Genomic DNA, 14,506 nt, shown 5'->3' on the forward strand with positions numbered 1-14,506 from the left:
ATTAGGTTGAAAGGCTCTTTATTTCATTATTAAAATATTAAATTTAAAAACATGATATTGAGTTTTTCTTTAATTATTGATTTTAGTGTGCAAGCTAATGAGACAGAATACTGTATGTGTGTGTGTGTGCGCTTGTGCATGCGTCTGCACACACAAACAGGAAATAAAGTCGCACCACAAAAATTCCACGATGGAAGACTGTTAAATGAATCTGTTTTCCAAAAAAAGTTTATTGATGGAATCTGTCATCAGAAACATTCAAGTGAGTATTTCATGTTAATATTTAAGTAATGATTTTCAGCAGTTTGAGAATAAGATTGTCTTTCCTTACTAACTTGGTTTTTAATATTCTTACCTAACTGTTGGTGTTTAATGACAGAATTTGTGATGATATTATTCTTACATATTTTGACATTCAGAAAAACTGATATGATGTCTCATGACATTAAACATGGAACTGGTGAAAAAGTGGATAAAAAAAATGGCTCAGTGGTTGGAAGCACACTGATGATAAATTGTGATTATCTCATTTGGAAAACTGCAGCTAATGAGGTTCCTTGGAAATGTTTTGGGAGCTTTCTCATTCATTACTTACATTAATGACTTAAACAGTTTTCTGTGCAATGACTTTCTAATTTTGCTGATGGTACCAAAATACTGAAAAGAACTGAGTCTGCCAAACAACCTTATCTTATCCAAAAAACAACATGAAGATATTTATAAATGAATCAAAATACAGAAGTTGAATTTATACACTGAGATGTATCTAAGGTGTAGAAATTTGAATTATTTTGCATGAAAAGTATTAGTGTTCATAAAAAGAGGGAAAAACAAAAGTTTAGATATAATTTTAATGAAAACCTAAAGAACTTCAATCAGTGTCTATTTGTGAAGAAAAAGGCAAACAGATTCCTTGGTTCTATTTAAAACAATTTTCAATTTAATAACCAAAAGGTTATCAAACCTTGTACAAGACTGTAATGAAACCTTCATTTGCAAAATTATAAAGAGTTTCTTCCTGTACTACTAGAAGAGGATCAACTTGTAAAAAGTGCTACAATACAAAGAATAATGCCTAATTTATGTTATTTAACCTATGAAATCCAAATCTCTAAAGCATAAAACAATTAGGAGGAAGACTCATTTCAGATGATTAAAAAATTATTAGGATTCTCTTACAATCATAAATCTTAGTGCTTTTTTTATATATACGTAATTCTAAGAGGTAACCCCTTTAAAATCATACACCAGGTAGGCAGTAATAAGTTCAGAATAAAGGAGTCACCACAATTTCCATTACTCTTCCTAACATATCAGCTAATTATAAAGCTTGTTATTCAATGTAGCTAATGTACTTGCAAATTAACTGGAAATTCAAAAAAACCTTCTTGAAGTAAAGCAACAGTATATAAATAGTCTCAGAGCTTTCAGCTAATACAAAATATTATACACATAATTACAGTCCCCTGATCAACATTTGTGGTATTGGAGGTGAGCTCTCCCATGTGTATAAAGCGAGTAGGTTGGCACTCTCTTGCAACCCTGCAGATAAGAAACTGAAAGAGTTTCTGCCAACAAAATATAATGGGACCTGACTGTTCATCTAAACCAGTGGTTCTTAATCTGAGAGTCATTTGATTTTGAAATTTCTCGGGAAGGTTTGAGAATTATTGGGGACATCACGGAGCAGTTTGTAGTTTTTGTGGCAAGTGCCTATAACTACCCACCAATGAGAAACACGCTTAAGTGCAGCAGTTGAACCTCGTCAAAATCCTTGTTGCGCAACCACCTGTCTAATTTTGAGTAAAAATGTTCATATACTACAACATTTTGAATTGCTTAAATTTTTTTAACTATATAATATTAATACATCAAACTTAAAATTTAAATATCAAAGTTTTCCTCGTACTTACTATATTTTCTCATTATATATATTATATCAACCCTCACACTGAGTGAATAAGTAGGTTTTGTATGATGTTCAGTAATTCCATGGATTTTGCATTTGTTTAGCACTTGTAGCATTTCTCAAGATCATTTATAACATTTTCAATAAATTAGGATCTTTATATAGTTTTGTTTTATTCTACCTTTATGCAAAGTTCACCATTACAAAAATTATTATAGAGGACACGGTAATACCCTGGAGAGTCTCAGGGTAAGACAATGAAAAAGGTTAAGAACCACATTCTAAACTATCCCATACACTGAACAAAATGCTTGTCCTTTCACTGCAGCTGGGGCATATATTTCCTAGTGCATGTACCTTCTTACACTGTGATTGGAACAAATGTTTCCCAATGTCATTAAAAATTGTCATGCATGATGTATGAGTCAAATGAGTTGGAAAGTATTTATTGGTATCCCCTCTAATGTTGACATTTGGCTTCCTTCAATGTTTCCCACTCAATCCTTCAGTAACCAACAAGATATCTAAGCAAAATGTATGAAACTGTGTGCAACTATGCCTGCATCACTAGAGTGAGAAATAGTAACCCTAACTACTATGTAAATATGCTTGATGCACTTGATTCAGATAGCTTAAAAGACGGTGAAAAGTCAAGTAAAATTCAAACATGTGATGTTGAAAGAACAATGAAACGAGAGGATACTAGCTCTCATGTAGTGATGACAATCAAAATGATGAACCCGAGAGGATGTTAGCTCTCATCTAGTGATGATAATCAAAATGATGAACCCAGCAGACGAAGGTATAAACAGGGTCAATAACAAGAAACATTTTACCAACAATGTGAGGAGGTGGGAGCAGTGGTAAATATATTTCCTAGCCATAGTGAGTATGTTAAAAACATAAAGCCAGCCTTTATTTAAATATTTATCATGCTTTCTCTTAAATTTACTGCATCCACATTCTAAAGGCCAGCTGCAACATAACTATTCTACTTCTTCAACCACTTGAGCAGCTTCTCCCTAAGCCCTAACAAAACGAAATACAAATGACATTTAACCAAAATAACAACATATTGTACAATATGTCACATACATTGTGCCAAGTAAGAAGTTTAAATCACCGTAAACATACTTTATTCAGCCTTTACTAACATTTCTCTGCAGCTTCAAGTCTGAATGTAGCTGGTTGCTTACATCAGGTAGATCACATTGTGCCAAGTAAGAGGTTTAAATCACCGTAAACACACTTTATTCAGCCTTTACTAACATTTCTATGCAGCTTCAAGTCTGAATGTGGCTGGTTGCTTACATCAGGTAGATCACAATAGTTCACTAGTAAAACACAAATGTTTAAAAAAGTACTTGCACACAATCATCACACCAATATGGAAGTAGAAAATATTATCATAAAAAGAAAAACCAAGCTACTTTACTTACTCTAAACTTACAAGACACTGAGAATGACACATTCACAGAACCATATGGCACTTTTTTTTTTTGTTTAGCCTAAATAAAATAACACTTTATTCAATGGAAGTGTTTAAATTATGGGCACCTTTTATCTTTTATTTCATTTTTAAATACATTTTTCAGTAGTCCTTAGTATTAATTAAATTATCTTAGTTGTAACTGTAAGTAATGCACACTTGCTAGTAGTAAAAGTACAAGTGATTTTGTAAAAACGGAGATAAACAGTATTAATAACACTTAAGTTGTACCATCAGCAGTAATACTCAAGTGTAAGCCATAATGAGAAAGAAATATGCATATAAACCATTTACCATGTGCTTTGCTTTATCTGAATTATCGTTTCTAATTATACCAAACCATTTACTAAGCTTGTTTTACATGAATTCCCAAACATTAGCACAATTAGTACTATATAATAGTATTAACACTTAAAAACTGCTATCAATATCAATAATATTCCAGGTTATGATCATGAAGGATACAAGTTTTTATAAACACAATAATAAACATATATTTTGCTTAAAAATTACTGGGTTTTCCCTTCAAATTGTAAAATATGGGTTAATGGTTCTCTGTTAACAAGTTTGAACTTGTTGGGTCGTTGGGAATATGAAACACTTTCTTAACATAGTCAACTTTGTTGAGAATATAATCACACTGCCGGTTACTTGGGTTTTGAACAAACTTAAGCCTAACGTAACTGGTAAACTACTTGAACTTTCATAAAAGTAAAAAGATACTAAACAGCATTAACTTCACTGACTTCACCCAGAATTATTCATATTAAATTATGTAATTATCATAAACTTACTTTATTTTCCTTGCCCTAAAGTTGCACTCCAAACTTAATTATATAAGTCAATACCCCTCTCTAATTACAACCAGATGACTGACAACAACTTCTCTCACCTTAATAACGTATACAAATTGCAATAACGACGTGGCACAAACCAGTCGTCCACTTCTCCCATTCCCCTGGTGTTTAAATATGTTAAACAAACAAAAATATAAATATGACTATATATATACAGAATCACTCTTACTTCTCAGTAACTTCTTATTAATTAAAGTGTATTATAAAAACGCATTTATTAGTATAAAAATCAAATGAAATTATTAAAATAGTTGTTAAAAATTTAGCTAATATTGTTTTCTAGATACTAACACATGAAAAGACGATAATATTGTAAAATCTGGTTAAACTACTGCACTACTAAAACGTGTTTAAACACCTCTCTCATGTATTTCTTCATCTGTTAAGTGCTTCATTTCCCCGATTCGAATTACATCGTACTGTAATTTATTAAAATACTATAAAATTCACTTATTGCGTAATCAGATATAGATTAGTCAAATTCAATCTAATTTTTAAATAGTTCATTGTATTTCTGTTAACCCTTGCTTGCAATACTTAATAAATCTTAATAGGTAAGCAAACAATGATTTATAAAAACAAGTAAAAATTTTATTGATAACGGAACATGCTATAGGTTTCGACAGAACATTAACCTGTCTTTTTCAGGTATGGCCAGGTGGTTAAGGCACTCGACTCGTAATCCGAGGGTCGCGGGTTCGAATCCACGTCACACTTAACATGCTCACCATTTTAGCCCTGGATGCATTATAATGTGACGGTCAATTCCACTATTCTTTGGTAAAAGAGTAGCCCAAGAGTTGGCAGTGGGTGGTGATGACTAGCTGTCTTCCCTCCAGTCTTACACTGTTAAATGTTAAGTTAGGGACGGCTAGCGCAGATAGCCCTCGAGTTGCTTTGCGCAAAATTCAACACAAATCAAACAAATACATACGAAAATTGTCAGATTCTTTTGGCAATGTTGAACTGTCAATTATGACTCGCGCTGTTTTTCTCTTGAAAATAAGAACAATAATTAACATTTTTGCAGAGGCAAATATGTCTAAATTCTTGTTTATTTTTATTTTTCTATTTATTTCTAAAGAAATTCTTTCTACCATTCGTGAGTATGGAATAGTAGGTGTGCTGCATTCATAAACACATGTTATTTGACATATGTATATAAGTGGAAAGTTTGTTCATAAACAAACTATCACATCAAAATGGGATGTTATAATATACACTCTATATTTTCAAAAGATTTGGAGAAACCTGCAAAAAGTTAGTTTTATTTGTATTTTTGAAAGTTCTTCAAGCCCTGATTATCATCAAGATAACAAGCAAACAAATTTATTAACCTTTATTTTTATTAACCTTTCTTCGTTATTTCTGTTATAATGTCAAGAATGAAAATAACTCTTATATCAAATATTAAACTTTTTATATTATAATAAACTAAATTTCATCCCCCAGATACATAGATAACATTTTATATGGATTACCACAACATTTTTTTTCTGTTGCCATTATGGACTATATAAAACTGAAACTGAGTAAAAATGTTAATAATACGTCGATAATTGTTACAGTCTGTGGAATTTGGTGGTCAACGCATGTTCATACTTGTAAAAGATTAGCATTATAGCAGCCTCAGAAAGACTTCCACATACTGGAACTTCTAAAAGTATTAGTTGGTAATACTTGTCTCTGCGTAAATAAACAGATAATCTTTTACACAACAGAAACCGTCTTTCAATGCAACGCAAGCCGACCCTAATTTAGCAGTGTAAAACTAGATAGTCATTACCACCCACTATAAGCTCTTGAGCTAGTCTACCACCGAATATTTGATTGACGGTAATATTATAACGCTTCCACGGCTGAAAGGGCGAGCATGTTTAGTGTGACGGAGATTCGAACCCGCTACCCTCATATTACGAGTTTAGCGCTCTAACCACGTGGCAATGCCGGACCGGTATGTTATGAGGGAACGTTATTTCATCACGAGAGATGTAATCCGACCACATCGAGTAAGGGGTTTGAAGAAGAGTTGAGACTAAATTGATCTGAATGTTTCTGGTGGCTTGAGCACAAACCAACAAAAAAATTTCTTTCTGTAAACGGAGGTGCAAAATGATTCGTCTTGTTCATGAACCAGAACGTCAATGAAAGAATATTTGTTTTGGTTTTCACTTTCATAAGTGAATTTTAAGTTATAGAATTGAAAAATATATTTTCATCACGAAACGTCATCCCATCCCATTTTCTTAGAAGACTTTTCAGTTCTAACTTCTGGATATAATTATCATGGACTGTTGACAAAAGAAAGTCTACATACAATAAACGAAAATTCAAACTTCAATTGAAATTCAAGCTCGTTCCCTCGTGCTTTAATCATGGAGCTCTTTCTCTCTCTTTTTCATTGGATGTTCTTTAGTTTTTTTTGACAATATTCACAGTATTTTTATATAAGGTGAGGGCCCGGCATGGCCAAGCGCGTAAGGCGTGCGACTCGTAATCCGAGGGTCGTGGGTTCGCGCCCGCGTCGCGCTAAACATGCTCGCCCTCCGAGCCGTGGAGGCGTATAATGTGACGGTCAATCCCACTTTTCATTGGTAAAAGAGTAGCCCAAGAGTTGGCGGTGGGTGGTGATGACTAGCTGCCTTCCCTCTAGTCTTACACTGCTAAATTAGGGACGGCTAGCACAGATAGCCCTCGAGTAGCTTTGTGCGAAATTCCAAACAAACAAATATATAAGGTATTGTTCAGTTTGTCATTTCCATAGATTTTCTGGAGATGGAATAAGCGTAGTTCCGAAACTTTCATTAAAGATGCTTACAATTGTTGCCGTTGCTATACTATTTATAACTTTCAAGTTATGTGCTGCAGAAAATTATTTTTAGTCATTATTAAACTTTTACATACCTTATACATATCGTTAAGGCAAATAATTCAAACGTTACAGTCCCCCGCTGGTACAGCGGTAAGTCTACCGATTTACAATGCTAAAATTAGCGGTTCGATTCCCCTTGGTGGACTGAGCAGATAACCTGATATGGCTTTGCTATAATAAAAAACACAAACCATAAAAACAAATAACGTCCACTCTATGACACTACGGTTCAATTATTATGTGCAGTGGGAAATAACTTTTTAACCATTATTCAATTTTTCATATTAAATGTATATATATATCATTCATGAAAATAACTCATTCTTCAAAAATGACGTAATCTGTTATGCAGACTCTCAAGATGGCTTTTAAAAAACTCTTTTATACGAAGTATTTTTATGTTGTAGATATAAGAATTTAGTTTTTAGTTAATGCCAACTTTTGTTGTTTTTTTTGTAATTTGGGGTTTCCTCTGTACATGCTTGCTAGCATAACTGGCTGTGACAGGTGTGTTCCCGTAACAAAATGGCGAACCTCCTAACAAGCATCTTTTATTGGTTCAGTGTTAGAGTCACGTGAAACTTCACGGAATGTGACGGTATACATGCAAGTCTTTTACGTTTAAGGGTTAGTTGTAGGGAGTGTCGATTTTCAGGGATTTTGTTAGTTCACGAGTACAATTTAAAATGTTGAGGATCCGTGAAATTATTTTAAGTGTTGCGGTGTTATTCGTTGTAGTATTTACGACCATTCAAGGTAAGTATATTTGATATTAACGAGGTATAAATTGTATCAGTTGATGTAGAAGAAAACTCAAAGCGACGCATTCCAAGCCTCTAATATTACTGTTAATAATATTAGCAAGTAGGCTAAGTAATCTAAGGTTATACGTGTAATTAATAACGTTGCTGGACCAAGTGAAACTCAACTGTTGCAATAAAGTTTTTTTTTTGCCTGAATAGTATAACAACTGTTTCTAAATGGAATCATTGTACCTCAGGCATTTCAGATATACACTTATAGCGATCTTCTAATGTTCAGTTAAATGACAAATTCGGATGAGTTGAACAAAAAAGGATTCACATTCAACATTCAATTAAATAAATAAATACAAGAGAAAAACATGAAGACCACAAAATACTATCAGCATACATACCAAAGTATGTATTTGTTTATTTGAGAAATGATCTGCATTACAGCCTTTCGCATACTAGTTGTAATATGTACTTTCTGTTTTCTATTAATGTAACCTTTTATCTTCTTTGTTATTTTTATGCAGCTACATAAATTCCTTTAATGATCGCAAATATAAACACAACTGATAACATAAATATTTTATGTGCGGTATAAAACAAGGTGGTACCTTTTAAACAGTAATATAATTTATTTTCTCACTTTGTTAATAAATGTTTTAAAGAAGTGTTATTTTATCAGATGAGTGGTTTGTCTTACATGTCACCCCTCTCCATGGCTCAACGGTAAGTCTGAAGGCTTATAAAGCTAAAAATCAAGTTTCGGGTAAACTACAGATTACCAGTCATTTGTATAGCTTTGTGATTAACAACAATAAAGCAAACTTACTTATACGTAATTTAGACAACTACTTAATAAATTCCAATCTTAACTATCCAAGCCGAACTGATGAGTTCTGGTGTTAAACAGAAGGCCTGGTCGGCATAGGATATAGCTGGTGTAATATGATTAACATTTTACCCGAGCGTTTTCGAAAGGTGGACCTTTCTTTCTCAGTGGTAAACAATTCATCTTTCGAAAGCACTCAAGTTATAGGTTTTTCTTTCTTTCTTTCAAGACGTCTTGAACCTACGTGTTTTTATAGCATCATGAATGGTTAACGTAATGTTATACATTATACTTCGCTTTCACTTAAAAGGTTCTAAAATTTATCACGTCATATCCATGTGAATTTGTATTGTTACAATTGCAAAATTGAAATGTTACACTGAGAATTTATGTACATTTCTAACGTTTCATAATTTCCAGAGTAAAAATATTTTGTTGTTGTTTTTCCATAATTTTTAGCGTAAAATATTTTATTGTTTCTTATTAAACACAAAGTTATACCACGAATATCAAAAACCGATATTTTTAAGTGTTATCAGCCTTCGGACTTGTCCCTGAGCCACCACAAGGGAAATATTTAATAACGTTGTACGTGTTACAAACGTATTTCCCTACACAAAATCTTATTCGATGCTTGAGCAATGTTGAATAAAATTAACTACGTTTTTCGGTTAAATCATTTCTCTAACTATGGTCTGTTTCACCTGTACAATTAGTTAAAAAGATGTTTTATTTTAACTAATACAACCACAAAGACTACCTAAAATGGAGACGAAGCATTCGATTTTAGAGATTCAATTCCTTTCTATACAAGATAATAACGCCATTTTTATAATGATACATAGGATAGTCTTGTTATAATTGTTGTAATTATATATTATGAAATTGATGATGATTTCACTTGCATTTTTTCAAGTTTAACAAAATTGTATTTATGTACTGTTTGATAATATGTATATATATATATATACACACACACACAGCACAATCTTAAAATTTCACTAAATATCTATGAGTACCTTAAATTAAGTGTATGAACACCTAGTGATGTGGAGAGAAACTAAAATTAAACAATTATAACGTATGACAGGCTTTAACGAAATTACTGGTAAGAAATTTTTTCTTTCGAAAGCAAAGTTTGTACTTTAAAATAAAATACGCTTGGTAATCGACAAATGTATTTTAACTTTAACTTTTTTTTATCTTTTATCGTGCGAATACGTTCATTCTAACTTAACTTGTCCAAAACAGTTAACTACAGTACATATTAATGTGTGAGAAAATCTTTCGTTAAAGGTTTTAACGAAACTGAACTAGTTTATCATAAATTTCAAAACAAATTAACTTTTTGTTGTCTTGTGACGTCCTACTTCTAGTATCTGCTATTAAGTGCTGGAGGTGTCGATCTGACCTTGACCCTAGATGTGCTGACCCATTCGATAATACTTCTTTTCCTATCACTGACTGCAGTGTCTATTCCTTCGAACACTTGCCAGGAATGAAAGCCACAATGTGCAGAAAAATGCGCCAGAAAGGTAACATCAGATGGATAAACAGATTATAATATCCAAATCTTTACCCTCTTTCGAGTACTTTTGTCTGCTATTATCTAGATCTATACCCTCTTCGAGAGAATCAATGGCAGAATACAGGCATAAGCAACTGATGTTTATAAGTTTTTGAGTTTCTATGTAATTCATAACATCCACTTTTCCTTCAAATTAATTTCATTAATGTTATCGACAAGTATATTACAAGTAGTTTTGAATATCATTAGTATTTATTTTTACTAACTTTTACACTTAAGAAGATTATTTTCGTTGTTAGATTAGTATATGACATACAAAATTAGTTGTAAAGTGAGATAAAATTATCCAGCTTAGCCAAAACTTAAGTGCATCTGGTTATTTTGTGAAAAATGTTTCCGGAATGGGTTTTTGTGTTTGTTGTTAAACACAAATTTACGTGATGGACTATCTGTGCTGTGTCCACTGCATGTATCGAGACCCGGTTTTTGGCGTTATAAAACCTCAGATTTACCGCTGAGCCATCAAGTGCATTGACAAATAGAATCGGCTCCGTGAACTTAAGTTAATTTGTAATTAAAATGTACAGTTTTTTTATTTATTTGAAGATACGATTAATCATACAAGTGACTAATAATAATCTGTTTTTCTCTCCCTGTCCAAAGTTCAGCATTAAAATTTTATTATTGTGTAACTTATGCAAATATATATGTGAAGAAAACGTTTAGAATGTATACAACAAGGACTGGCTTAGGAACTTTCACTGAGCACTGATTTTTGACACTCGGCATTAATAATTAAAGGAACTGATCATTGAAAATTAATTCTTTTGTGAAAGTTACGCCTATACAGACGTGATATATGTAATATATAACTGGAATGCTTAGTAATGAAAAGCCGTGCACATAGACCGACAGCAAGAATGAAATATTGAATAAAGGTGAAATAATAATATACGAAAATAATTGATATGTTTGTATACGATATGATTTTAAGATAACAATGAAATTGGCATTACGTGACGCATAAAATACTAAGTTGCAGATTTTGCAATATAAAAGGAACAGATTTAACTGGATTAGTGAACTTTAAGATATTGGTATCTCTTCACAATGCTGTAATAGGGAAATATTGGACAAATAAAGTTACAATCTGGTCGTGATTTTATTTAAGTTTATAGAATTGTCTCATAATAAACTTCAGTTTGCGTTAAATAAGGTTAAAAATAATAGTATTATTATTTTGTATCTTACATTTATATTTTTTATTTTCCAGTGTATGGACAGTGGCGCTATATTCGTTCTTGTGCTTTCTTGGGATCGCCTGGAGAAGGAACTGGAGATGAATCTTACTGTCTTATGAGAACAGGAACGTTTGACGTATTTGTTGAAACTTGTACTTGTAATAGTAAAGACGGTTGTAACAGTGCTACCAGTGTATTCAGAAACTTGCCAGAGTTTTCATTTTTGTTAAGTGTGATCTTTGTTTTGACCCATTATATTTTTACAGAACGAACCTGGATTTAAGTGATGCGACATTGTTTCGTTTGCAGCTTAAATGAAAAATGAATTGACTTCGATAAGACAGTGTCTGAGTAGTCTACAAGTACTGGATTTCTTCTGGAAATAATATACGACAATATTTGTCGTATAAATTGTGTAATGTTCTATACTTGGAGTCAGTTATAATAGAAATGTCTCTCTCTCTTCTTTTTTTTTTTGTGGGGAGGATGCTCATGAAAGTCGTTTCGCGGTTTTTAGAAACTTTAGTCAGAAAGTCTGAGCTGCTGTGATATAGAACTTATTTTTTTAAAGAAGATGTTTGGATTCAGATGTATAATATCCGTCCATTTTTAAACTTCACAGCTTCACAAAACGTGGTAAAGATGTTTGTATTATTCATTACTTAAATAAATGACATGGAACTTTACTAGCATCAGGAGTTTTTACTGTGTTTTTTAAAGTAAGGATATAGCAGAGAGATAAAATGGAGGAAGTGAACGAGTCTTAACGTTACTGTTGGTCTGATATTGTCGTGTGGTCGAATGATCGTGTGAAAACAAGACCTATGATAACAAAGTAGGCTTAACTCGTATTGTACCTAGTTGTACTTGCTAAGCCGATTTTCCATTGTTATCGATAAATGTAATTGCTATATAACACTTAAAGTTTATTTTGTGTTACGTATCGATATCACTTAATTATTATAATTTTCTTTGTTCGTCTATGTTCGTCTTTTCTCAGGTTTGATTTTGTCTATCTTTTTAAGACTCCTTTGGGTCATTGAATTTGTAGATACATTATACCTGTTTTAGGTGAAAGAAAGTCTCGTGACTTTGAAATACTAACTTATTTGATACCATCATGTTTTATCAACACTGTAATTTACTAACAATAAATCGTATGAGTTACCAAAACACTTGTTTTTCAGATATTTTCATCAACATTTCGACAATGTACCACGTTTATAAATGAGAACATGTAAATAAAATAATTCTCAACATATATACAGTTGTTCGTTGTTTAAATTAGTAGCTTTGTGCGAAATTCCAAAAAACCAAACCAAAACCAATGTTTAAATTAGAAATGAATTATCTGTCTGATAATGTGAAAACATTGCATTGAATAACTCATTTTCTATTATTGTCCCAAAATCCGATATGTTCCAAAACTGTTGATATGGATTTTGTTACCTAATTTATGTGTACCCCAATGGGACAATGGTAAATTTACGGAATTACAACGCTGAAATCCGAAGTTTGATTCCCGTGGCAGATAGCCAAATGTTAATTTGTTTTAAAAACATACGAGATCTAATTTATGTTATTATATTTTGGAATTCCGTTTCTTTCTCGATGGTCAGTTTCTCCAAAATAATGATAAAATAAACGTAAAATAAATACAGCCAATGGGTGAAAATTCGTTTAACAAATTAAAGAAATCAGAATTTACGTGAAACAGCTACCACTTTACGGATACTTTCGCCTTACACTTGGTTGGACCGTCTTTTATCGAGATAATAAGAGTCAAAATATGTTTCGTTCGATTGTACCATCATTCGTCATTGTACGATTTGCCATTGTTATAGAAATACAATGATAAATGTAACGTTGAAATTCATACCATTTCTGGCCGGTCATGGCCAGGTGGGTTAAGGCATTCGACTCGTAATCTGAGGATTGCGAGTTTGATTCCTTGACGCACTAAACATGCTCGCCCTTTCAGCGGTGGGAACATTATAATGTGACTGTCAATCCTACTATTCGTTGGTAAAAAAGTAGCCCAAGTGTTGGCGGTGGGTGGTGATGACTAACTGCCTCCCCTTTAGTCTTACATTGCTAAATCAGGGACGGCTAGCGTATATAGCCCTTGTGTAGCTTTGCGCGAAATCAAAAAACAAAACAAATCATAGCATTTATGCTTGTCGAACGGAGAGCAAGTGAAGTGTTGAGCGAGGAAGATCACAGAAATCCCCCCCTTAGACATAATAGATTTCATAAAACACCTTTTACCAAAGAAAAACGTAGTGTATGTATTTAATCTCATTACTGAATTGCCCGCAGTAACATAACTGTATGTCTGTGAACATACCCGTGATGGGCAAAGCACAAATAGCACTTTGTGTAGCTTTGTGCTTGATAACACAATATTGCTGAATTGCGCCCAGCTGAATGTTTTAAACAGAAATTATCTCGTCTTTATTATACCTTACATTTTTACTTGCAGCAACAGGCCCGTTTAATTGAAAGCACTGTGCATACACTTTCACATACACAAATATTTTTTTCACAAACTGTACTTAGCACATGTAAAATACAACTAGTTTTACTCTTTTCTCTCCTTAAATCCTTAGAAGTCACATAAAACAGTGCACCAGCTAAATAGTTCGGTTATTATATATGTTACCAGTCGACGTTGTACTTTAAAAAAACAAAGACAATGCTGTAAAAAAAATATGTATATATATACACCTGCAGATTTTATCTGAGGAGTGACTTATGTGATATCTTCTACACTCCCCGCTAGTACAGCGGTATGGCTTCGGATTTACAACGCTGAAATCTGGGGGTTCGATACCTCTCGGTGGGCTGAGCAGATAGCCCGCTGTGGCTTTGCTATTAGAAAAAACACGCTTGATATCTTCTACTTTTTCCAAAATATTACTGCTTTAAATATACATCGATACCTACTGAATTTTAAGCATAAATTTAAATCTTTCTAATATTAACAATAAATTACATTGAGATTGGTATAATTAACTTCTATGTAATTT

The 14,506-nt window shown here is 32.7% G+C and overlaps 2 protein-coding genes across 5 annotated transcripts in view; one reads left to right on the top strand and one right to left on the bottom strand.

The window, feature by feature from the left end:
- Positions 1 to 4,370, bottom strand: part of Sec31 (COPII coat complex component secretory 31) — a 66,758-nt gene extending 62,388 nt beyond the window's left edge. The window contains exons 1-2 of one of the 4 annotated variants that reach the window (XM_076512220.1): positions 4,193 to 4,332; positions 3,064 to 3,243 (exon numbers count right to left, since the gene is read on the bottom strand). The gene's annotated coding sequence lies outside the window, so the exon portion shown is untranslated. Of the gene's footprint in view, positions 1 to 3,043; positions 3,244 to 4,192 lie in introns of those variants that run through there. The other 3 variants (XM_076512223.1, XM_076512219.1, XM_076512221.1) reach the window with 3 other exon arrangements.
- A 3,354-nt stretch (positions 4,371 to 7,724) lies between these two features.
- Positions 7,725 to 12,163, top strand: LOC143255878 (UPAR/Ly6 domain-containing protein crok-like). The gene is made up of 3 exons (XM_076512224.1): positions 7,725 to 7,883; positions 10,085 to 10,243; positions 11,510 to 12,163. Exons 1-3 carry the CDS (start codon positions 7,814 to 7,816, stop codon positions 11,758 to 11,760), a joined length of 480 nt encoding a protein of 159 aa, XP_076368339.1. The 5' UTR covers positions 7,725 to 7,813; the 3' UTR covers positions 11,761 to 12,163.
- Positions 12,164 to 14,506: the final 2,343 nt, after the last annotated feature.

Source organism: Tachypleus tridentatus, chromosome 7 (assembly GCF_004210375.1).
Source record: "Tachypleus tridentatus isolate NWPU-2018 chromosome 7, ASM421037v1, whole genome shotgun sequence".
Lineage (NCBI taxonomy): Eukaryota > Metazoa > Arthropoda > Merostomata > Xiphosura > Limulidae > Tachypleus > Tachypleus tridentatus.